Here is a 26,059-nt window from a genome sequence, read left to right as displayed (position 1 = left end):
GAATATAGATACTGCACTCTTCACTTGCCAGAGAGGGGGGTTTGGCACAGCTGATTCTCAGAGAATTAGGAAAAGTTAAAAAGCAGAAATATTTATTGAAAGCAGTTTCTGTCACACAGGAAGTAGCCAGGAAATGGCAGCAAAAATGAAGGTCTTGCTGATGGCCAATAATAAGTGTTAAAGGGAAGTTTGTTTCACATGAACGCCATTTATTTCCCACAAATTGAGATGAAAATTTCTGTCTTATAAAATTCAGATGAATGAACACTTGTACTCAAGAACATTTTCCAGCTAAAAATGCCAAAATCTACACTGTCTCTCATTTAATATCATTAACCATGCCAAGTTTTCCAGTGTGAAATAGATTATCCTTGTTTTGTTTAATCAGTTCTTCCAACCTGTCCAAAAATGAATGTATTCCTATTTTAAAACATTTGGTGAACTTTGCTTTTATTTTATGGTGGTAGGAAGTTCATAGACATATGACTTCATGATTGTGGGTCTTGACTAGTTGATGCACAGTATTTTTTCAGTACAATTACTCCCCATCCTATCCACACTATTCCAATTGCTGTTTTTAGAAGTGTGCATGATATCTGTTTCATATGCATAATCTATGAGGTCGCTCTAAATTGTTATTCATTTACTCCTGAGCGGCCTTCCGCATTCTACCCTCTGTAAACATGAGGTCATCCAAAACTCTGCTGCCTGTGTCCTAACTCGCACCAAGTCCCGTTCACCCGTCACCCCTGTGCTTACTGACCTACACTCGATCCCAGTCCAGCAACGCCTCCGTTTTAAAATTCTCATCCTCTTTTTCAAATCCCTCCATGGCCTCGCCCCTGTAACCTCCTCCAGCCCCATAACTCTCCGAGGTGTCTGCACTCATCTAATTCTGGCCTCTTGAGCATCCCTGATGTTAATTGCTCCACCATTCGCAGTCATGCCTTCAGCAGCTGGAGAACTCCTTTCCTTAACACTCTCTGACGTTCTGCTTGGCTTTCTTCCTTTAAGACACTTCTGAAAACCTACCTCTTTGATCAAACTTTTGGCCATCTGCCCTAATATCTCCTTATGTGGTTCAGTGTTTAATTTTGCTTTATAAGGCTCCTGTGAAGCTCCTTGGGAAATGTTATTACATTAAAGGCATTATATAACTATAAGTAGTTGTTATTGCACTTTGAGAATGCAAGGTATGGAGCAGATGAAACAATAATCCTGCAGGCTCCCGCCAGAGCCTGAGTAAGTGGGACATCCCCAGGTCTGTAACTGGGCAATTTGCCACAGCTTCAAGGATTTATCCATCTTCCTCTGTAGTCCGAAGTAATTGCCTTGCATTTTTAGCTTCAAAGGATTGTACAATGAGCGTTCCCACTAGCCAGTAACATCCAACCCCTCACCACATTAGCTTTTAACACAATGTTGACATTTCTGAACTTAATGATATCATGTAACAACTATTCATGAGTCTGCGTTCATGAAGTAGGAAAAAAAAAGCATCTTTCATTTTCACATGGCAACTGAAATGGAAGAAAGAAGCAACTTCATTTAAAGCAATTCAAGAATGGGCAGTGCAAGCAAAGATCAAGGAAGAGAATAATACCTTTTAGTAAATCCCAACCCAAATACAGATCAATGGGAAGTTGCTGAGTCATTAATAAATGTTACTTTAATTATTAAAATTCTAATTTACAGCCTTCGTCTTCGTCCATTCTATCTCCCTGAACTGCCTACTGCATGCAAAATGTGATAAAGACCAATGATTCTGTTCTGCACACCTCTAAATTGATTATACAAAAGCAAAATACTGCAGATGCTGCACAGCTTAAACCAAAACAGAAAATGCTGGAAATACTCAGCAGCTCTGGCAGCATCTGTGGAGAGAGAAGTAGAGAAGCCTTTTGTCGTTTTAATCTCTCCTGCCCTCTGCCCTATCACAGACTTTTCCTTTTGTTGTTCCTCCCACTTTCACTTGCTCAAAACCTATTACGTTTCTAACTTTTCCCAGTTCTGATGAAAGGTCACAGACCTGTAGAGTTAACTCTGTTTCTCTCTCCACAGATGCTGTCTGACCTGCTGAGTATTTCCAGCATTTTTTGTTATTACTCTTAAGTACATTATGTTGTTTTGTTTCGTTGTGTCTAAATCTTGAACAGTGTGTGGAGCCAATATCCATAGGTTACAAAGTCAGCAATGTGTCCTTTACTTAACATTTCTTCAAAATCCATCCTAAGAACATAAGAAAGAGGCGCAACAAGTTCACGGCTGATCTTCTACATCAACTCCACCTTCCCACATTATTCCCATATCCCTTAATTCTGCTCCACTTTGACTAATTTAGAAATGCAAAGAAAGTGTCAGTTATTTGGGGAAATAATTGATACACCAAACTACAATTGGATGCTTGGGATAGACATGTACAATTTAGTACCATCTGTAAGGTTACACAAAATAAAGTGAAGAAATTATTACCTTTTTTATTTTGGGACTGGCTGGCAAAAGCTGATTGGCAAAGTGCCTTTTCACGTCTTGAGTTGTGTTTGAATCTAACCTTGAATGATGGGGTGAAAGATTTCTGTTCTAATGCCTGTAATGATTCTATGTGAAATGAGTTTGGGTAGTCTCCGCTCAATTCTTAGCCTTTCTCTTCCCCACAAGTGGAAAAGCTCTCTGTGTGCCTGTGCTATGAAAACCTTTCATAATCTTAAAGACCTCTATTCGGTCACCCTTCACCCTTCTCTTTTCGAGAGAAAACAGACCTAGCCTGTTCATCTTTTCCTGATGGTTAAAACCTCACAGTTTTGGTACCATCCTTGTAAATCTTTTTTTGCACCTTCTTCAGTGCCTCTTTATTCTTTTTATAACATGGCGACCAGAACTGTACACAGTGCTCCAAGTGTCGTCCAACCATGGTGCCATGCAAGTTTAACATAACTTCTCTATCCCTCTAGAATTAAACTCTAGTGCTTGGTTTGCTTGTTTTATAGCCGTGTTGATCTGCGTCACAACTTTTAGTGATTTATGTATTTGTACTCCTGGATCCCTTTGCTCCTCTACCCCAGTTAGATTCTTATTTTCCAAGTAATATGTGGTTTCCTTATTTTTCTTAACAAAATGTAATACTGTATCTGGCACAGGAGTGCTCAATGTTGACACACATCCTGAAAATGGGCAAGTATTCCACTATTCAGTACTGACATCCCTCATAAAAATTCACCATAAAAGGGAGCGATGTTCTTTCCTGTTAGGTAGGTGAGTATGAAAACGGCTATCGGAAACACTAACATTATAGAGCAACCCAGCTGCATTGACTCTTGCAGACGAAACATTAAACCCAGGCCCCGTCTGCCCTCTCAGGTGAACGTAAAAGATCCCATGACACTATCTCAAAGAAGAGTAGAGGAGTTATTCACTGGTGTCCCGGCCAATATTTATCCCTCAATCAACATCGCAAAAAATAGATTATCTGGTGCGCATTCATTCTTCAAATCTCACATCTCAATGCTCTTACAACTATTTCCATCCTTTTTTATTCATTCATGGGATGTGGGCGTCACTGGCCAGCATTTATTGCCTATCCCTAATTGCCCTTGAGAAGGTGGTGGTGAGTTGCCTTCTTGAACCACTGCAGTCCATGTGGGGTAGGTACACCCACAGTGCTGTTAGGAAGGGAGTTCCAGGATTTTGACCCAGCGACAGTGAACGAATGGCGATATAGTTCCAACTCAGGATGGTGTGTGGTTTGGAGGGGAACTTGCAGGTGCTGGTGTTACCATGTATCTGCTGCCTTTGTCCTTCTGGGTGGTAGAAGTCACGGGTTTGGAAGGTGCTGTCTGAGGAGCCTTGATGCAGTGCTGCAGTGCATCTTGTAGATGGTATACACTGCTGCCACGGTGCGTCGGTGGTAGAGGGAGTGAATGTTTGTGGATGGGGTGCCAATCAAGCGGGCTGCTTTGTCGTGGATGGTGTCGAACTCCTTGAGTGTTGTTGGAGCTGCACCCATCCAGGCAAGTGGAGAGTATTCCATCACACTCCTGACTTATGCCTTGTAGATTGGGGAGTCAGGAGGTGAGTTACTCACTACAGGATTCCTCACCTCTGACCTGCTCTTGTAGCCACAGTATTTATATGGCTACTACAGTTCAGTGTCTGGTTAATGGTAAGCCCCCAGGATGATAGTGGGGGATTCAGCGATGGTAATGCCATTGAATGTCAAGGGGAGATGGTTAAATTCTGTCTTGTTGGAGATGGTCATTGCCTGACACTTGTGTGGTGCGAATGTTACCTGCCCTATTTATATGACTATACTGATTTATTCCTACTCCTTCTTCATTGAATTCACTTTTTGTTCTGCATTTAACTTTTAGGGACACCCAGGACCTCCTGGAGAGCTCGGACCCCCGGGACCACTTGGACCACCTGTAAGTGCCCCAGTGTTTTTTGGGATTACATTTTTGGATCTTTTATTGTGAGGAAACCTGGCCAGTAGCTGCAGTGCACAAAGACACACAAACCGTTTTCCCTCAAACTGTCTTTCACTGCTTCTAATTGTTCTTTTAATAACGTTACAGTTTAAGTATAAGCTATTGACAAAGATTACTGGCTACCAAAGTGCAGGGATGTGTGACATAATCGTGTATCTAGCCCTGCATTCAACATGTGCCTACTGTTCACAAAGGTTTTGTGAATCTGCAAAAATTGAGTTTCTGTACTTTTTCTGCGAATAGCCAAGTGTGGAAATTTTATTAGGTTTTATTACCTATTCTGGTAAATATCAGAAAATCACATTTTGTGGATTCATAAAGAAAGCTTCATGACTCAGAGCCACAGAATTATATTTTTGTGAAACTTTGCTTTAGATTTCTTTTGAAAGAGAGGCTGAGGAAATTAAGGGTCAGATTGATGAAGGTTGATTTAACCATTACTAATCAAGGTTGAGATTAAAAATGAATGAGAGGCCTCATTTCTTACTTATTTGTACAGTGCGTAATGACTGGGCAAATAATTCAATTTTGCCAGCAACTCAACACGGTTCATTTACAAAGGTTTCTTTTGACGGGTGGAAGAAAAGAGGATTTTTTGAAGTCAATGATGGTTAGATGACTTGCATACTTTTTCAAAAAAGTGCTATTTAGACGCATTTTTAGTAATTCTATTTTGCAATGATTTTGGGCATTGCCTCTAGTGGCAATGTGACAGCAGCAAATTCAGGAAAGAAGAGCTCTGATACTGATGCACCAGATATTCTGGGTCTCCTGCAGCCTGCCACTTGGCAGTGCAACCACCAACCAGTGCTATTCCGACAACAAGAGCTGCAGTAAGACTCATCTACAGCCGGTAAAGAGAACCTCAATGCACAAAAGACGCCAACAACATGTGCATCCCCTACCACTAAACAACTGAGAAACATGACCGAATCTTTGATATACGTTTTAGAGCCCGAGAAGAAGGCCACTCGGCCCATCGAGTCCATGCTGGCTCTCCACGGAGCTACCCCATCACTCCCACTCCCCCGCTCAATCCCCATAGCTCTGCAAGTTTATTTCCTTCGAGTGCCTCTCCAATTTCCTTTTGAAATCATCGATTGTCTCCAATTCCACCACCCTCATGGGCGGCGAGTTCCAGGTCGTTGCCAATCACTGTGTAGAAAGGTTTTTCCTCACATTCCCCCTGCATTTCTTGCCCAAAACCTTCAATCTGTGTCCCCCCTAGTCCTTGTACCATCAGTTAATGGGAACAGTTTTTCCTTGTTTAACTTATCTAAGTCTGTCATAATCTTGTGCACCTCTATCAAATCTCCCCTCAATCTCCTTTGCTCCAGGAAGAACAAACCCAGCTTTTCCAACCTAACCTTGTAATTAAAATTACAAATGGGGCGGCACAGTGGCGCAGTGGTTAGCACCACAGCCTCACAGCTCCAGCGACCTGGGTTCAATTCTGGGTACTGCCTGTGTGGAGTTTGCAAGTTCTCCCTGTGTCTGCGTGGGTTTCTTCCGGGTGCTCCGGTTTCCTCCCACAGCCAAAGACTTGCAGGTTGATAGGTAAATTGGCCATTATAAATTTCTCCTAGTCTCGGTAGGTGGTAGGGGAATATAGGGACAGGTGAGGATGTGATAGGAATGTGAGATTTAGTGTAGGATTAGTATAAATGGGTGGTTAATGGTCAGCACAGACTCGGTGGGCCAAAGGGCCTGTTTCAGTGCTGTATCTCTAAATCTAAATCTAAATCTAAAATCCCCCATCCCTGGAAACATTCTGATAAATCTCCTCTGCACCCTCTCACGGACTCTCACATCCTTCCTTAGGCGTGGTGACCAGAACTGGACGCAATACTCTTGCAGTATATGATTATTTCATTGTGCAGGAAATTAAGCTTTCATTGTTCTAAAGACATGACAAAGAGACTGACTCCTGATATATCTCCAATGGGTGCTTGGAAAGGGTGGCCTTCACTGTCACTGGCAGTGTTTTGCAGGCGACTGACTGTCTCTGTAAGTCTTTAGGGGCCAGGTAGAGTCACTGCCTCTACTCTGAGACCCTCCATCTGTTGTAACCTCCAAAAACCTCCCGCCTCACTACCTCTCTCTCCTCCTTTAAGTCCTTCCTTAAAACCTATCTCTTTGACCAAGCTTTTGGTCATCTGTCCTAATATCTCCCAATGTGGCTCATTGTCAAGTTTTGATTTGATAAGGTTCCTGAGAAGCACCTTGGGATGTTTTACTACATTAAAGGCACTATATAAATGCAAGTTGTTGTTCTTCCCATGCACAGAAGAGACTGATTCTTTAGTAATAGTCCCAGTACCTGGTGTAGTACCTGCTGCACAACATGTACATCCCTTTACCTTCCCAGGCCTCTCTCTCCACCTCCGGTTCCAACAGAATATCATCACTACACACATGCTCTTTCTAATTAAAGGAATGACTCATATTTTCCGTTTACTCTGGTTACTTTACTGTGCCCACAAATGCCTCACAATATCTCATCAAGTAACACGTTCTTTTCTCTCTTGTTTCACTAATCCATTTTTGGAGGACGAGCAATCCTCAGGGAAGCAGCGAACACAAATTAGCATTTTTACCTGCACCACAGCCTTTTTTGTTCCTGTCTACTGCTTTCTCTAGAACTGTCAACCAGAAAAATATAACCATGTGAGATTAGACCGGATGAATGGTGCTGGGACCATGGAAATCCTTATATATAGTGATCTAATTAACCCTGTGTGGCTGACAATTCTATGAGATATTAGGTTTAACTGTCCTAGAGCTCTTTTCTACCTCAGATATAATGGCAACTCCCAGAACATGCACAAGACATGAAAGAATTGTGTGTGTGTGTGTTTGTAAGTCTTTCACTCCCTCTCTCTGTTCATCCCAGTCTCTCTCTCTCTCTCTCTCCATCACACACATACTCTCTGTCTGTCTATCCCACTCTCCCTCGCTGTCTGCGTGACCGCCCCACTTTCTTTTTTCTCGCTCTCTCTCGCTCTCTCTCTCTCGCTCTCTCTCTCGCGCTCTCTCTCTCTCACGCTCTCTCTCTCGCGCTCTCTCTCTCTCCCTCTCGCGCTCTCTCTCTCTCGCGCGCGCACTCTCTCTCTCTCTCTCTCTCTCTCGCGCGCGCACTCTCTCTCTCTCTCTTGCGCGTGCACTCTCTCTCTCTCTCTCTCTCTCTCACTCGCGCTCTCTCTCTATTCCCCCATCCCCTCTCTATCTATCTGTGTGTGGGGGTGGGGGGCGGGGGGGTGGGGTGTTTGGGTCGCTTTGTTATCACAGTGCTGAACAACATTCCCAGAATTAATTCTGAATCTATGATTTCACTGCATTTACACATTGATTCCTGTTCCTTAAGGGGGGCCGGTTAGCTCAGTTGGCTAGATGGCTAGAGTATGATGTAGAAAGATACCAACAGCGTGCATTCAATCCCTGTACCGGTTGTGGAAGGCTGCCTCCTTGCATTGCCTCACCTTGCCTTCTGCTTGTGGAGTGGTGTCCTTCAAGCTATACATTACCAACTGTCTCTCTCTAATGGAGAGAGATGCCTACGGTCATTTGGGACTATTGCTAGAACAACTCATGTTTATTAGGGAAGACTGCTCATAAAACAGCCTTACCTTCAAATTTACCATGATAAAGGAGCATAACATTCAAGTGGAACCTTTATACTGTCCATAGAAGTGATTTTTTTTAACATTCATAGCTCAGGTTGCCCAACATTCAGATTGTACTGTGATCATATGAAGCTTACCAAATACGTCTAACATGGAAGACCACCCACTGGTGTTAAATTGACCACTCTGAGATGTAAGACCATTTCCGTGCTCATGTTAAATATCAGTGATTGCAAAGTCCCATTAGCGATAATAAACCAGTTCTCAACTGTGTACTGAGCAGCCCACTGTGTACTATTAACCTAAAATGTATTTCAGTCTTTGTTGACACTGGCAGAGCATATGTGTAGGACATTTCTTCTGAAAACTGTGTGTTGCATCAAGTTTGAAGAAATCAGATAGTGTGCATGTATCAAAAGCATGTAGAAACATAGAAAAATAGGAGTAGGAGTAGGCCATTCGGCCCTTCGGACCTGCTCCGCCATTCAAAAAAGATCATGGTTGATTGTCTAATTCAGTACCCTGTTCCCGCTTTCTCCCCATATCTCTTGATCCCTTTGGCATTAAGAAATATATCTATCTCCTTGAATATATTTAATGACTTGGCCTCCACTGCCTTCTGCGGTAGAGAATTTCACAGGTTCACCACCCTCTGAGTGAAGAAATTTCTCCTCATCTCGGTTCTAATGGCATGTTCCATATCCTGAGACTCTGGCCCCTGGTTCTGGATTCCCCAGCCATCGGGAACATCCTCCCTGCATCTAGCCTGTCTAGTCCTGTTAGAATTTTATAGGTTTCTATGAGATCCCCTCTCATTCTTCTAAACTCTAGTGAATATAGGCCTAGTCGACCCAATCTCTCCTCATACGCCAGTCCTGCCATCCCAGGAATCAGCCTAGTAAATCTTCTTTGCACTCCCTCTATGGCAAGAACATCCTTCCTCTGATAAGGAGACCAAACTGCACACAATACTGCAGATGTGGTCTCACCAAGGCCCTGTATAACTGCAGTAAGACATCCTTGCTCCTGTACTCAAATCCTCTTGCGATGAAGGCCAACATACCATTCACCTTCCTAATTGCTTGCTGTACCTGAATGCTTGCTTTTAGCGACTTGTGTACAAGGACAACCAGGTGTCATTGCACCTCCCCCTTTCCCAATCTATCACCATTCAGATAATAATGTGAATGAGTAGAGGTGTGTGTAAACAAATATCTGTGTTTATTTATATGTGCGTTTGTGATATGTGTGTTTGTGATATGTATGTGTGTGTGCACATGTTATGCACATACATTTGTAGGCATAGGAACATATAGGAACAGGGGTGGGAAATTCAGCCCATCGAGCCTGCCCCATCATTCAATACGATCATGGCTGATCATCCACTTCAATGCTTTTATCCCATACTATCCTCATATCCCTTTATGTCATTGGTATTTAGAAATCTGTCAATCTCTGCTTTAAACATACTCAATGACTGAGCTTCCACAGCCCTCTGGGGTAGAGAATTCCAAAGATTCACAACCCTCTGAGTAAAGAAATTTCTCCTCATCTCTATCCTAAGTGGCTTCCCCCTTATTTTGAAATTGTGTCCCCTGATTCTAGACTCCCCAAACAGGGGAAACATCTTAGCTGCATCTACCCTGCCTTTTGAACAAGCTGTGAGTAACCTCATTCTGGCTGATCAAGGCTGACCAATATATCACTGTGTGTAAATGCCTCCGGAGACACTTTATGCTCATTCTTTGGAGACTGAAACTCACTTATGGATGTAACCAATACAACTTTTCCCAAGGCGTTACAGCACAGCGCCAATGCCACTGCCCCAGTGCACAACGGCTCTTTATTTTCATTTGAACCGTCTCCTTCGGTTGCTCAAAGAGTGTTTCTTAATGTAGTAAAACTGTGCACCTACTGCTAAAGAAAACATTTCCTCTTCATTGTAAGGTATGGGAATGTGAAATATCACAGAATAGCACCTCCCCAAAAACCACACCATTCCTACTCTTTGATCTGGAGCAGCTCTCCATGACGGAATAAATAAATCAGCTCCTGATATGCATTTTCCATTTCCTACCTAATCAGACATTTAAACTCCACGGAACAGTTTATGTTTAACATCTTTAATGATGGCAAACTACTCAAAACTGACTTTTAGTTCACAAATGCTTCAGTTAACAAGGGTGTGCCAATAAACCAGACTTCTAGTGCCCTTCATCGGAAAACATACCGTCTTATCTTTATATGTGCACACACGATTTAATGAATAGGTGTATTTTTGTATGTACAGGAATTATAGTACTTGTTCAGCAGTTTCCTGAATGCAACTAACATGATGGTTTGCCTAAGCAAAGTTAAATTTTGTGAGCTAATTTGTGGCTTTTCTCATACATTATTTTCATTTCCCTACTTTTCCTGTATACCAAATTAATGTTTACACTGGAGTGCTGACTTGGGTTGCATTAGAGTGTTAAAGTGGAAGTTTGGTGACTGAGGATAATTAAGGGTTAATTTTATCTTAAGTCTAGTCTGTCTTTTATTTAGCAGATTAACTTAACAGTTGCTGTTTGGGTTGGAGAAGGTGAGTTTTAGACCAGCTTTAAACAGAGTTCACTCAGGCTCTGCTTGCAGCTGCACCTTGTTGATTAGAGAATTGGCTTAAAGCAGTTTTCAGGGGCTAGAGTCAGTCAGTATAAAAGTGGGCCCTCTTACAGTGCTGACCTTGTTTGCATTGGAGTGCTGACTTGGGTTGCATTAGAGTGTTAAAGTGGAAGTTTGGTGACTGAGGAAGTTCGGTGAGGAGGGAGCAAGGAGCTCCTTTCATTTCCTACCTGTCCTCAGAGTGAGGGGAGCCGAGAGTTTCCAAAGAGCACAGCTGACTGGTGAGTAAGTCCTGGTGGGTATTTTTCAAAGTGGATTGAATTGTAAGTCATTGTTTTAGCAAGACTTAGTTGTTTTTTTAATTATAATCTAAAATTTTAAATTTAAAGGGTTTAGTCATGGCAGGAGAGCTTAAAGCCATGGTTTGCTCCTCTTGCTGCATGTGGGAATCCGGGAACATTTCCAGTCCCCGGGACCAGCATGTGTGCAGGAAGTGTGTCCAGCTGCAGCTCCTGGAAGCTCGGGTTTCAGAGCTGGAACGGCGGCTGGAAACACTGTGGAACATCTGCGAGTCTGAGCATCGTGGATAGCACGTATAGACAGCTGAAGGGACTTGAAGGAAGGGAATGGGTGACCACCAGGCAGTCCAAGAGAAACAGGCAGGTAGTTCAGGAGTCCCCTGGGGTCCCGCTTGCAAATCGGTATTCCATTTTGGAGGCTGATGAGGCTGGTTCCTCCAGGGAGTGCGGACAGAGCCAAGCTTCTGGCACCACAAGCAGCCTGTCTGCACAGGAAGGGGGAAAGAGAGGAAGAGCAATAGTAATAGGGAATTCTATAGTCAGGGGAACAGATAGGCGCTACTGTGGCCGTCAACGTGACTCCAGGATGGTGTGTTGCCTCCATGGTGCCAGGGTCCGGGATGTCACTGACGGCTGCAGGGCATCCTGAAGGGGGAGGGTGATAAGGCAGAAGTCATGGTACATGTTGGTACCAATGACATAGGTAGAAAGAGGGATGAGGTTTTGCATCAAGAATTCAGGGAGTTAGGCAGTAGACTAAAAAGCAGGACCTCTCGGGTTGTAATCTCTGGATTACTCCCAGTGCCACGTGCTAGCGAGTATAGAAATAGGAGAATAGCACAGATAAATGCGTGGCTTAAGAGTTGGTGCAAGAGGGAGGGTTTTAGATTCCTGGACCACTGGGACCGTTTCTGGGGAAGGTGGGACCTGTACAAGAGGGACGGTCTACATCTGAACCAGAGGGGTACTAACATCCTTGCTGGCGGGTTTGCTAGTGCTGTTGGGAGGAGTTTAAACGAATTTGGCAGGGGGAGGGGATGCAGACTCCTAGCAGAATAGGGACACAGCTAGACACAGGAAAGCAAACAAGTCAGAGGGAATACAGCTGAAGTAAGTTTCAAGGGAGTAAGACCAGGATGGAAGGCCTCTACTTTAATGCCAGGAGTATTGCAGGTAAAACGGATGAGTTAAGGGCAATGATTGACACGTGGAATTGTGATATAGTAGCCATCACGGAGACATGGTTGAGGGAGGGGCAGGATTGGCAGCTCAATATCCCGGGATATAGAATCTTCAGGCGAGACAGAGGAGGGGGTAAAAGAGGAGGGGACATTGCAATATTACTTAAGGAGTCAGTTACTGCAGTAAGGAGAGATGATTTGTTGGAGGGGGCATCAAATGAAGCTTTATGGGTAGAGTTTAGGAATAAAAAAGGGACAGCCACATTGTTAGGTGTTTATTATAGACCCCCAGATAGTCAGTGGGAAATTGAGGAGCAAATATGTGTGCAATTTGCAGAGGTGTGTATAAATAATAGGGTAATTATATGGGTGATTTCAACTTTCCCAACATTAATTGGGATAGTCATCGTGTTAAGGGCTTAGATGGAGTGGAGTTCTTAAAATGTATACAGGAGAACTTTTTAGCTCAATATGTAGAGGATTTTTTTATTTATTTCCAAAATATACTTTATTCATAAAATCTGTAAAAATTACATTGCCAAACAGTTTCCAAACAGCACCAAAAAATACAAACATTGCAAGGGAGATCAGTTTCCTTCAATACTGTCATGAGTTTCTTCCCAACCCTTCTGTTTCACAATTGTCATGTCAATTACAGTTTTACATTTACAGCAATTGAGAATATTAACGATACAGTTCGAGGGGCTTCCATTGGATCCACCCCCTCAGTCCAGCTTGGTGGGGGAACCTTACACTGTGGTCTTTCCCCATTGAGCCTTTGCTGCGGCTGCCCCAAGCTTTAGTGCGTCCCTCAGCACGTAGTCCTGGACCTTGGAATGTGCCAGTCTGCAACATTCGGCGGTGGACAACTCTTTGCGCTGGAAGACCAGCAAGTTTCGGGCAGACCAAAGGGCGTCTTTCACCGAATTGATAGTCCTCCAGCAGCAGTTGATGTTTGTCTCGGTGTGCGTCCCTGGGAACAGCCCGTAGAGCACAGACTCCTGTGTTACAGAGCTGCTTGGGATGAACCTTGACAAAAACCACTGCATCTCTTTCAATATGTAGAGGATCCAACAAGGGAGGGTGCAGTGCTGGACCTAATTTTGGGGAATGAAGCCAGACAGGTGGTTGATGTGTTGGTGGGGGTGCATTTTGGTGATAGTGACCACAACATGGTACAATGTAAGCTTGTTATGGAGAAAGAAATAGACAAGTTGCATAAAAAGGTTTTGGATTGGGGAGAGCGAATTTTAGTAAAATAAGGCAGGATCTGGCCAAGGTAAACTGGAAAGAGTTACTTGTCGGGAAATCTACAGAAGAGCAGTGGGGGGCATTCAAAAAGGAAATGGGGAGGGTACAGGCCCAACATGCTCCCTCTAGGGTAATAGGTAAGAGCAACAAGCCCAGAGAACCATGGATGACCAGAAACATTCAGGGTACGATGAGAAGGAAAAGAGAGGCTTTTAGCAAATACAAGAAGAGCAAATCAATGCAAGCATTAGTGGAGTACAGAAAGTGTAGAATGGAGCTTAAGGAAGCAATTAGGAGAGCAAAGAGGGGATATGAGAAAGCTCTGGCTGGTAAAAGTAGGGAAAATCCCAAGATATTCTATAAGTATATCAATGGGAAGAGGATAACCAGGGAAAGAGTAGGACCCATTAGAGACCAAGGGGGAAATTTGTGGGTGGAGCCAGAGGACATTGGTATGGTGTTGAACGAATACTTCACATCTGTCTTCACACAAGAGAATGAGGATGTAGATATGGAACTTAGAGAGAGAGAGACTGTGAGGTTCTCTTGAGTAAATTGTCATAGGGAGTGACAAGGTATTGGCGGTTTTGGAAGGCTTAAAAGTGGACAAATCTCCAGGTCCAGACAATTTGTGTCCCAGGATGCTGTGGGAGGCGAAGGTGGAGATTGCAGGGGCTCTGACCCTAATTTTTAATTCCTCTTTGGCCACGGGGGAAGTGCCAGAGGACTGGAGAACAGCAAATGTGGTCCCACTATTTAAGAAAGATTGTAGAGATAAGCCAGGGAACTATAGACCAGTGAGTCTCACATCAGTGGTAGGGAAACTATTGGAGAAAGTTCTGAAGGAGAGAATCTATCACCACTTGGAGAGGCAAAATTTGATTAGGAATAGTCAGCATGGCTTTGTCAGAGGGAGGTCATGGCTAACAAATTTGATTGAATTTTTTGAGCATGTGACCAGGTGTGTAGATGAGGGTAGTGCAGTTGATGTAGTTTACATGGATTTCAGCAAAGCCTTTGACAAGGTCGCACATGGGAGACTTATCAAGAAAGCAAATGCACATGGGATACAAGGTAACTTGATAAGGTGGATTCAAAATTGGCTTAGCTGTAGGGGACAGAGAGCGATGACAGACGGCTGTTTTAGTGACTGGAAGCCAGTGTCCAGTGGCGTACCACAGGGATCTGTGCTGGGTCCCCTATTGTTTGTCATTTATATAAACGACATAGATGACTATGTGGGGGGTGGGATCAGTAAGTTTGCAGATGACACAAAGATTGGCCGAGTGGTTAACAGTGAGGTGGAGTGTCTTAGGTTACAGGAAGATATAGACGGGATGGTCAAATGGGCAGATAAGTGGCAGATGGAATTTAACGCTGAAAAGTGTGAGGTGATACACTTTGGAAGGAGTAATGTGACATGGAAGTATTCAATGAATTGTCTGACACTGGGAAGTTCCGAGGAACAAAGGGACCTTGGCGTGTTTGTCCATAGATCTCTGAAGGCAGAAGGGCAGGTTAATAGGGTGGTGAAAAAGGCATATAGGACACTTGCCTTTATCAATTGAAGCATAGATTACAAAAGCAGGGAGGTCATGTTGGAGTTGTACAGAACTTTGGTAAGGCCACAGCTGGAGTACCGTGTGCAATTCCGGTCGCCATATTATAGGAAGGATGTCATTGCATTGCAGGGGGTGCAGAGGCGATTCACCAGGATGTTGCCTGGGATGGAACATTTAAGCTGTGAAGAGAGGTTGGATAGGCTTGGGTTGTTTTCACTGGAGCAGAGAAGACTGAGGGGTGACCTGATCGAGGTGTACAAAATTATGAGGGGCATGGACAGGGTGGATAGGGAGCAGCTGTTCCCCTTAGTTGAAGGGTCAGCTACGAGGGGTCACAAGTTTAAGGTGAGGGGCAGGAGGTTTAAGGGGGATTTGAGGAAGAACTTTTTTACCCAGAGGGTGGTGACGGTCTGGAATGCCCTGCCTGGGAGGGTGGTAGAGGCGGGTTGCCTCACGTTCTTTAAAAAGTACCTGGATGAGCACTTGGCACGTCATAACATTCAAGGCTATGGGCCAAGTGCTGGCAAATGGGATTAGGTAGACAGGTCAGGTGTTTTAATGCATCGGTGCAGACTCGATGGGCCGAAGGGCCTCTTCACTGTATTATTCTGTGAATGTGAAAGTGTGATTTTAAAAATAATTATATTAAATGTTCTGTTTTCTGAATGCTTTTACTTGTTCGACTGCATTTTGCAGATGTTTCTCTTTCTTGAGTCTTACAATTTATTTGTGACTTTTCTTCCAATGTTTTTTTTTCCACTTTGCTCCGGTTTTCTGTTCTCTCTGTTTCTCTGATTTTTAGCTCCAGCTGTTTGCTTCTCCAACCTTCTTATCACTTCTTTTTTTATTTTCCTTTAACTTATTCCTGCCAGCTTAAACCCTAAAATAAACAATGCGGGCTCTGACAGACAACATGCTTGCCAAGATTGGAGAAAACACATTCAAGGACTTGAAGAATTTTAGCAGCAAGTTGGGCAAGAGAAAGGGCGGTCTTGCATTTACGTAACACCTTTCACGCCCTTGGGATGTTCCAAACTGCTTGGCGGTTGTTTTGTAGGCAAACATAGCAGCGAATTTACATCTGGCTAGGTCCCACAGACAACAAGATAAATGACTACCTAAGTTCTTTTCAGTAGTATTCAGTAAAATAATGCCTTAAAATATTGACACTTCACTTTTGGATCTGGTTTTGGTGCTAGCCAAGACAGATCGGCCAAAGATGGTTGAAGATTTGCCTGGCCTGGGAGTGCTTGATGCTGATGCTAGTTACCAAAAGTAAAAGTGTTTTCATTCTCTAGCACTGACCTTCAGCTTTATTGGTACAAAAATCAATTTAAGACAAATGTTTATGCAGCAGTAAATCTAAACAGCACAGACACTGATCCCTGTCATCTTTGTTTATTTTCTGCTTCTCAGCTTACTCTTTCTCAAGGACTGATCCCCTTGTTTATTCCCCCTTGCTGTGTTTTCTCTATTCCCCACTTTCCATATTTAATCTTCTCTCTGATCCTTCTGGATTGAATAGGCCCTTTCGGTAATTCTCAGTCATCCTTCAATCCTGTTTGTCCTCTCACTGTTGTTTTTTCATGTTAGTATGTCTTTGCCCTCACCATCTCTCTCTCTCGCACTGCAAATGAAAACTTACTAATTCTTGATTCTACGATTCAAGATTGGTTGAAAAGCCCTTTGGGACATCTTGAGATCATGAAAGGTGTTATAGAAATGCAAGTCTTTCTTTTTGTTGAGTTACTAACATCCAGGTGATAACGACAACCATAACCACTTGCTTATGTATCAATCCTAGGGCGCCAAAGGAGTTCGAGGATCACCTGGGATGAGAGGAATGAAGGGCCGCAGGGTAAGTAAGCACTTTCAAGTAGAGTATTTCAGTGTAGAAGGAGTGAATTATTAACGTATTGTAGTATATTGAGGACTGTGGGTATAGAGGATAGTAGGTATTCTGTGTTATTAATATACCAAACTAATATTAAAGAATATTGCCGTGCATTGTATTTCAAGGTAAGAGGATTGATTTTCATACACTGGGAGTTAAAATTGGCCTATTAGATGTGTTGTGGAACTAGAATGTCATACTGCTGATGCCAAAATATTGCTGCCAGGTTTTCTGTACTTGCATTTGCTGGGAACTTAAGTTCCCTTGCTATATCGGACCAAAAATAACTGCATTCGTAAGGAAAGGTTGCCCTTTATTAGGGGGAGGTCCACCCGGCAGCATCTAGTGTGCACCCACCAGGAATATGTAAAATAAATGACCCCACCTGAGTAGGGTCAGTGGCAGAGGTCAGTGGTATCCATTGTGCCGAGCTTGTGTCAGTCCAGCCATTCCAAGGATTTTTCAGGCCCATTGTAATTCAGCACAAAACACAATCACTAACCACTAACCTAATTTCCCCTTGTATAACATTTAAAAATTATTATGTATGATATATGTAGATTAAGAATACAGAATTAATGACACTCTAGCCATGTTAAAGGATATAGGTGGAAGCAGGAAAGTAGGATCAGGCTAAGTGGCCAGTGTGGAAAAAAACCACAGTGCAGACTCTGTAGGCTAAGTCATAGAGTCACAGAGTTATACAGCACAGAAACAGGCCCTTCAGCCCATCGTGTATGTGCCAGCCATCAAGCACCTAACTATTCTAATCCCATTTTCCAGCACTTGGCCTGTAGCCTTGTATGCTATGGCATTTCAAGTGCTCATATAAATACTTCTTAAATCTTGTGAGGATTCCTGCTTCTGCCACCTCTTCAGGCAGCGTGCCTTGACATTCGATGGTTCCATTCTCATGAATAATGATTTTTTTGTGTCATTTTTGTGAATCATGTGCACCATGTTCAGACTGTATCTGTGTCAGAGTCAGGTCGGCATCAGCATGTGGTGGACACTTTGGGCTGAATTTTAACAGAACAATGTTGATGGGTATGGAAGCATGGAGGGAACATAAAATTGGGACAGGACACATCAGACAGGAAGTCCGACATTGTGATGTCCCATCCCGATTTTGTCCATGGTGGCAAACATGGAGGGCGGAGGTCCAACAGCGATGCAGCGAGCAGTTAATTGAGGTGGTTAACAAGCCAATCGAATACGATTTTATGGAGTGGATTTTTTATAAATGGCGCATGCGTCTCACGGGGCTTCAGAGGCTTGCCCCCTTCAAGGATGGGACATGTAGGTGGCAGATCAAGGCTGGCTGCACGGGAAGGCCATTGGGAACGGCTGCCTTCCCGATGAAGGGAGGGCTGAGTGTAATGCATCAGGATTGAGGGGAAAGTTGACTGAGCTGCAGGGGATGCTGATACAAGGAGGGCAATGGGCAAGTGACACCTGGGCACGGCTCACAAGTGGGAGCATCAAGAGGGGGCCGCTGGCAGAGGAGGCCTGCCTTTCAGGGAAAGGCCACATAGCATGGGCCTCATTCACCCAGGCTCCGAGGACCCCATCGAAGATGAGGTGCAGATGAGTGGGGGGGCGGCCCAGGCACCTGCAGCAGCCTGTGAGCCTACACGAGGGTCTGCAGTGGCCTCCGGATGTGGCAGAAAGGTGAAGAGGAGAGAGAGGGGGTGCTGTCCCATGCTGAAAGAGGTACCCTCCAGAGATTGGAGGTTGAGGTTCAACTACCTGCCGATGTCTGAGAGGCAGTGCCAACAAAGACTCCACCTCTCCATGGAGGCTGTTACAGAACTGTGTGCCATGATGCAGGATGAGCTGTGCCCCAGGGGACTTGGTGGGAATCCAATGCCAGTGGCACTGAACTCCGTCACTCGATCATTCCAGGGATCCACAGGGGATATGTGTGGAATCTCGCAGTCAGAGGCACATCGGTGCAGCAAGGAGGGCCGGCGACTATGTACGCTTCCACATGGATCCCAGCTCTCCAGCTGAGAGTGCCATTGGGTTCGGAATAATACCCTCCTGGATTTTAAAGAAGTCCTTTCTTCCTTATATATTTTTCTAAGCTTTCAGCATTCATAAGTGTCAGGACTGCGCTCTCTCAGTCCCAGCCTTTGAAGAGTACATTCTGTTCTTCATAAACCTCAGGGCCTTGAGAAGAAGAATACATAAAATTTCTCATCTATAAAATGAAAATATGACCAATGAGAGTTGAGCATTTAAATGTTTAAAGGAGGGAGAATATAATTAGTTACTGGAACTTATAAAACAATGTTTGGTCAAAATGTCGGGCCTGATTTGCAAAAATGTATGAGGGGTTCTTCTGTTCTCCCAGGATGTTGCTAATGATGAATTGGATGCACAGTTTTCCAATGGCAGGAACATTATAACATAACAAGCAATGTGTTAAGCCAAACTGTCTGTGAGTTCAACATGATAAATTAAATTCACAACATGTTTTACAATCAAAAAATAAATAGGAAGATTATGGTGATGACATTCCCAATAGAAACTGACTACACCAAAATATCCAATCCAACGATTGTGTGGGTGGGAAGGGAGTTTTTCCAATGACTTCATTTCTGCTTGGAAGATCTCTGAGATTATCTTTTTATAATTACAGTAATGCACTTAGAATCAAAATCCTTTAATAGTTCTTTTGTTGAAACAGCTTTTAATAAATTAAAGAGTGAAACGAATTCACAAAACTGCCACCTCTTATAAATAGAAACAGATTTCTAAAAGTGTCTGACATGTTGCCTGCTTCTCTCCTATACTTTCTGTCTTCCTCTGTCTGTTTGTTTATGGTTGTCATCCAGTCTGCATCCAGCCCTGAAGTTACACCATGCAATAGCAGTGTATTCATCTGAATTCTCTATCTGCCGCTTACTCAAGGGCAACAATTAATTAATTAATTTAAAGAGGTTAATTCTTCTATTAGAGGAATCCAGGTGAGCACCCAAAACCACCAGCTATTTAACATGCTGCTAATGTTCTGTCCAAATTCTGGCTTTTTCATCAGTTTATGTATTTAATCTTTCCCCAATGGCTGATATTTGATATTTTGGTCAAAGTGTATTCTAACAGCCAACAGACTGATTTTAAGGCGTGAAATAAAAACAGAAATTGCTGGAGATACTCAGCAGGTCTGGCAGCGTCTGTGGAGAGAGAAGCAGAGTTAATGTTTTAGGTCAGTGACCTTTCATCAGAACACAGACCTGAAACGTTAACTCTGCTTCTCTCTCCACAGACGCTGCCTGACCTGCTGAGTATTCCCAGCACTTGCTGTTTTTATTTCAGATTCCCAGCATCTGCAGTATTTTGCTTTTATTTTGATTTTAAGGTGTTGCTGGGTTCTCTTCTCTCTCTGTATCTCTACACAGCCTTGCACATTTTTCAGCATTCTTATCTATGAACAACTATATTTCTTGCTCTCCTTCCCTCTTTTTGTAAGTCTGTCCTCTATACTTTTCTACTCCCTTGTATAACTAGAATACATGCATTTTTACTTCCCATTTAACTTTCATAAAGTCCAGGGTAAGTAGCCAAGTCTAAGGTCTCAACGCTGGTGATGGGTGGATTCAAGCAGACCGTGGCTAGTCTGAAGTTGGAACAGTTCCTAGGGCAGGAGGGGAGATGGTAGCGGTCAGGGAAAGAAAGATGGGGCTCGTAAGCTGCAGAGTTTGGGGTCAGGACACAACAGCAGTATCTCGGTCCAGGGTGACCTTGTAAGGTTCAAGTCTGTGAGAGTCCAGATCCACCATGAGAAATGGAGTGGGAGGAAGAGAGAACATCGGAAACAGGAGCAGGAGTAGGCCATTTAGCCCTTTGAACCTGCTCCGCTATTCAATGAGATCATGGCTGATCTTCTACTTCAGTGCCATTTTCCTGCACTATCCCTTTGGCCTTGATGTTTTTCATGTGTAGACTTTTTTTTATTCGTTCATGGCATGTGGGTGTTGCTGGCTAGGCCAGCATTTATTGCCCATCCCTAATTACACTTGAGAAGGTGGTGGTGAGCTACCTTCTTGAACAGCTGCAGTCCATGTGAGGTAGGTACACCCACAGTGCTGTTAGGAAGGGAGTTCCAGGATTTTGACCTAGCGACAGTGAAGGAACGGTGATACGGTTCCCAGTCAGGATGGTGTGTGGCTTGCAGGGGAACTTGGAGGTGGTGGTGTTCCCATGCATCTGCTGCCCTTGTCCTTCTAGGTGGTAGAGGTCATGGGTTTGGAAGGTGCTGTCGAAGGAGGCTTGGTGAGTTGCTGCAGTGCATCTTGTAGATGGTACACAGTGAACCTCAGGGGCAGAGAATTCCAAAGATTCACCACCTTCTGAGTGAAGAAATTCCTCCTCATTTCAGTCCTAAATGGCCTGCCCCTTATTCTGAGACTGTGTCCCCTGGTTCTGGACTCCCCAGCCAGGGGAAACATCCTTCCTGCATCAACCCTGTCAAGCCCTGTAATTGCAAAGCAGCGCATTGCAATTTTTAAAAAAATTCATTCACAAGATTTGGGCATCACTGGCAAGGACCGCATTTATTGCCCATCCCGAAGGTGATGGTGAGCCACCTTCTTGAATACATTGACTGGCTTGCTGGGCCATTTCAGAGTTAAAAGGCAACCGCACTGCGAAGGGGCTAGAGTCACATTTAGGTCAGACTGGGTAAGGGTGGCAGATTTCCTTCCCTCAAGGACAATAGTGGATCAGATGAGTTTTTACAACAATCCAGTGGGTTCATGGTCACCAATACTGATACTACTTTTTAAATTCCAGATTTAGTCACTTAATTGAAAGTAAATACCCCCAGCTGGGATTTAAACTCCAATTCTCCAAAGCAGTTATCCAGGCTTCTTCATTCTAATCCAGTGACATAACCCTTGTGCAACCGTACCCATTAATGCAGCTAATATATGCAATGCATATTTTCTGTGGAAATCCACAAGAATGCTCTTTTTGATTTGTGTCCATACAGAATCATTCTGTTTAAATTGTTTTTTATATAAATGTCTCACGTGTTCATTGTCCACATGACTGTGCTCATGGAATTTACACTTCAATATGGGAAATAATATTTTAATATAAACTTGGAGAATGGGAAACATTTTTATAAAACTGCATTTGAAATTTACTTGTGGCTTTTATTCTCTGCATCTCCTGCCTTAGATTCTTTATGAACCTCACAGCTTGACTGGCCAAACCAATTGAACAAGTGCAAATGATTTCTTTTGAGAACGGAATGAGAAACATTTGTAATGAATTATTGTGGTTGGATTTCTTTTAATTAATGCCTCTTGTGATGAATGGTACCGGAATGAAGGATAGTGAACTATATGGTATGGTTCTGCTCCATTGCAGCCGTCTGATAAAAGCGGCAACTTCAGAACTTTTTGCATAGGAGAGGTTGGATGAACTGCGTGTGCAGTGAGAATCATGCACTTTAATCCTTTCAGCAAGAGTGCAATAAACACTTACAAAGAGGGTTTGTGAAATAGCTGAGTCCTCCACAGATTTATTACAAGTTAAACATGAAGGGCTTAGTGTGGAAATCTTGTTAAAACAAAAAAAATAGGCTGTTTGCCATCACACCGTGATTTAGAACTGAAATACTTGATCTGCGGGGCCCCGCTGCATGACCCCACTTTTCTATATTTTATTGTCTCGTGTTTTTAGCTTTGAATCCATAGAAATTAGCACATGAACGCTTAGCCTGTTCACATGACATTCCTTTGGCTCCTGTTTTAATGCAGAGATTAACCTGTTTATTTTTAATGGGCTAACAGCTCTATTGGAATAGCAGAGGAATGTCAAACGAATATTTTTAATGTTTGTGTACTATTTTAATGGACAGTAATTTCTTGGCTATCATATTTAAAATAACAAAAACAATCCATATTTTATTTCTAGATTGGCTAGCTACTCCTAGCCCAATCAATTGTGGGAAAACTTACATTGGGTATGTGAACTGGGAGCTGATTAAAGGAAATCAAAGAGGGATTTACCTGTGCTTGAGAAATTCAATAGCGTACAAAGTTACGGCCAATTCCATGTACGTATTGATCTGCACGCAATATCTTTGGATACTGTTTGCTAGTTTGCATACAAAAAGAACCAGTATCAGCCCTTTAAAATAAACCATTTTTGGAAAAAAGTTGTAGCTTTTATTATAGCAGGAAGGGAAATTGTTATGATCCCCGTGGAGACCACCAACAAACCAAAAGAATCGAATCCACTGACTGACCCCAATTTAGGAAACGAAATCAAGCGGACAAGATTTCACTTTGTTGTAAATTTTATTATAACACTCAAACCAAAACCAACATAAATTAAACATGAAGCAACAGACAGATCACGGTGAATATATATGTTACAAATTACACCTTAACTATCAGATACAACAGAGATGGCTCTCACGATTTCACTGGACAGTCCACCCAAATTACAGTCACACAGTTCTTCCAAACTCTGAAGTTCCTCAGGTAGATTTTCAGCTCCTTTCTTCAAGGATTTAGCTGCTGTTCTTCTTCCAACAGCAGTTCCCTCTCAATCCAAAACACCACAGGTACAGTCTTTACCACAAGGCTCATGACAGTCTTCATGGCGTGGATTTATCAGTCTTCCCTTTGGCCGAGTCCTTCAGTGACAACCTGTTCCCTGTCTGGCCGGGTCTGGTTAGTCGGCTACTTTAAGTAACAGAAACAGCTCCTGGATTCAGTCTTCACTTTCTTCTGCTTGCCGGCACTCCACTCCTACCTGATCTGGGAGGACTCTGTTTCCTTTTATCTGGTTCTAACCAGTGTCAGTTTCCCCGGAAACCAGAAGTTGTTTTTCCAACTTCTGTTTCAGTTTTGGTTTCCGTTTGTTTCATTTATAGGTTTCTGTTTCAGTTCTAGTCTCCCTCTCAGCTAGGGTATAAAAAACAAGCTTTGCAACTATGGATTTCATTACAAAATTGTTGCCCAGAATTTCCTTGGTCAATTATGCCACTGTTGCACCATAAAGTTACACCATGCACCAGTAAAGGGAGTTACACACAAGTTTCCTGGGATAAGTTAATTTAAATATTTCTGGTGAAGCTTTGGTATAACATAAAAATAGAAACCATGTAGGTTGCTAACACCCCCCGGGAAACTTCAATACAATAATGGTGAACCCTTTAAAAATACTGTACTGACACCCAGCATGAGCAGAGCCCTACCTCACAGATCGATGAGCAACCTGTGATGTACAGGTGGAAAGGGGTGTGGGTGGTTCCCACTGTTCACCTTCCAACTGACCACAATTGTGTTTTGTTAAAATGATGTATTAGCCCCTGAGTATCTTTCAGGTCGAATAGACAGACAAATGGCAGGTTTTCACATAAGTTTGAAAAAAAACTTTTTTTTCACACAATTCCTGAAATAGTTGCAACCTCACCCACACACACATTCACTCACACACTCACATATGCAAGAATAGTTAGATGGAGTGAAAAGGTAGGTCGTTTAAAATCCAAAGTGAGTTAAGTGTTTGTGATTTATAGTAAACCTGTTGAATCCTCTCAGGAGGACAGTCTCTTTCTAAAGGTGCAGGGTGTTTGTAGTCTTGAATTTGATGAAGTGTTGCAGAGTTCTGGTGGTTATAACTCAGCACAAAGATGGTAGTGCGGATGTTGTTACCCTTGTAGATAGAGTCTTGAAGTTCACTAATGTCCTTCAGGGAAGGAAATCTGCTGTCATTACCCGGTCTGGCCTACATGTGACTCCAGACCCAGAGCAATGTGGTTGACTCTTAACTGCCCTCTGAAAAGGCCTAGCAAGCCATTCAGTTGCATCAAACTGCTACAAAGTCTGAGAAAAGGAACAGCACTGTGGGTGTACCTATACCCCATGAACTGCAGCGGTTCAAGACGGCAGCTCGCCACCACCTTCTCAAGGGCAATAAATGCTGGCTTTGCCAGGGATGCCCACATCCCCCGAAAAATTTAAAAAAAAAGTCACTTTGTGATCTCTCTGCTGTTATGGCTGTTCAGTTATATGTTTAACAGGGTCCTTCTTGAACAGATAGATCTCTTTCATAGCCTCTGACTGACTTCTTTATGAAGGTGTTGGCTTGAACTTCCCTCTCTCTTTAGAGGGCTACCTTTTTAAGGTAAAAAAATTCCATCACATTAGAGTTTCTGTTCGGAGACAGGTGTGACCACACAATGGACCAGGATGTGGAGACCATGGCTATCGATTGATGTCTTGAATGGGGTCCATTCTCTTAACATAGTGCTATTTCACACCTATTCATCTTGGTTTGGGCTGTGAGTTAGTCTGTCTCCAGAATCCTTTGTTATTTCATTCATGTTAAGAGTTATCAATATGCAATTGTGCTCCTTTCAATTTCAAAGGGGTTCTGAAGGAGTTCCATCTTTTCAGACAGGTTCACTGATTTCCAGTACAGAAGCAGGTCATGTCACCACTACTGCACTTTGACTGTGGCGCAAGTGTCCATGTTCTTGTGGTTTTGTTTACCAGCTGCCTTTTTAAATTCATAATTCTTTCATTTCATTGTTTATTTCATCACAGCTCCTTCCGTGCATGACTAACTGATAAAAGATTTCACTGCCAATTTCCACCAAATCATTTGGCAGCGTCTCTCATCCATAGCACCAGTCCAGATTGCAGCATTATGTCCACTTAGGTGCTCGCTGTGCTCCCTGGACAGCAGTCAGGCAGCAGGCAGCAGAAGCACAACTTTCCTCTCTGATAAAGACACATAAGCCATCCTCCAAGAGCTATGAGACAGGAGCCTCAGACACCAACGTCTTCCTTTCACCACTCTCAGTTGTGCTACCTGCAAGAAGCTCGTACTGTCACTGACTCAACTCCTCGACACACAGGACTGATCAACAGCGGAGAAAGAAGTTAAAACACTTCACATGAGCAGGCAAGGGTCGCATGCTACCACAGCCTCTCTTTTATCCCCAAACACCTCCACACACTTACCCTTTTAAAACAACATGTTCAACACCAAGTCTTCACACTGTGCTGAATCTGCCCCCTCATACCACTTGCAGTGACTAGTGAGGACATGGCCTGGTTTTCTTAGCAGATAAGCTGGACAAACTGGGAATGAAACCCCAACCAAGGATTTTACTCGGTGATTGTTTGGGCTTT

General features: G+C 43.2%; 1 protein-coding gene across 1 annotated transcript in view; it reads left to right on the top strand.

The window, feature by feature from the left end:
* col27a1b (collagen, type XXVII, alpha 1b) overlaps positions 1-26,059 on the top strand; it is a 592,171-nt gene that overhangs the window by 396,389 nt on the left and 169,723 nt on the right. Inside the window, exons 27-28 of the mRNA XM_068012172.1 lie at positions 4,368-4,421; positions 16,806-16,859. Coding sequence (XP_067868273.1) covers positions 4,368-4,421; positions 16,806-16,859 — 108 coding nt within the window. The remainder of the gene's footprint in view (positions 1-4,367; positions 4,422-16,805; positions 16,860-26,059) is intronic.

This window comes from Heterodontus francisci, chromosome 32 (genome assembly GCF_036365525.1).
Source record: "Heterodontus francisci isolate sHetFra1 chromosome 32, sHetFra1.hap1, whole genome shotgun sequence".
In the NCBI taxonomy this organism is placed as follows: Eukaryota; Metazoa; Chordata; class Chondrichthyes; order Heterodontiformes; family Heterodontidae; genus Heterodontus; species Heterodontus francisci.
Note: the sequence above shows the minus strand (reverse complement) of the source record. Positions and strands in the feature narration are given on the sequence as shown.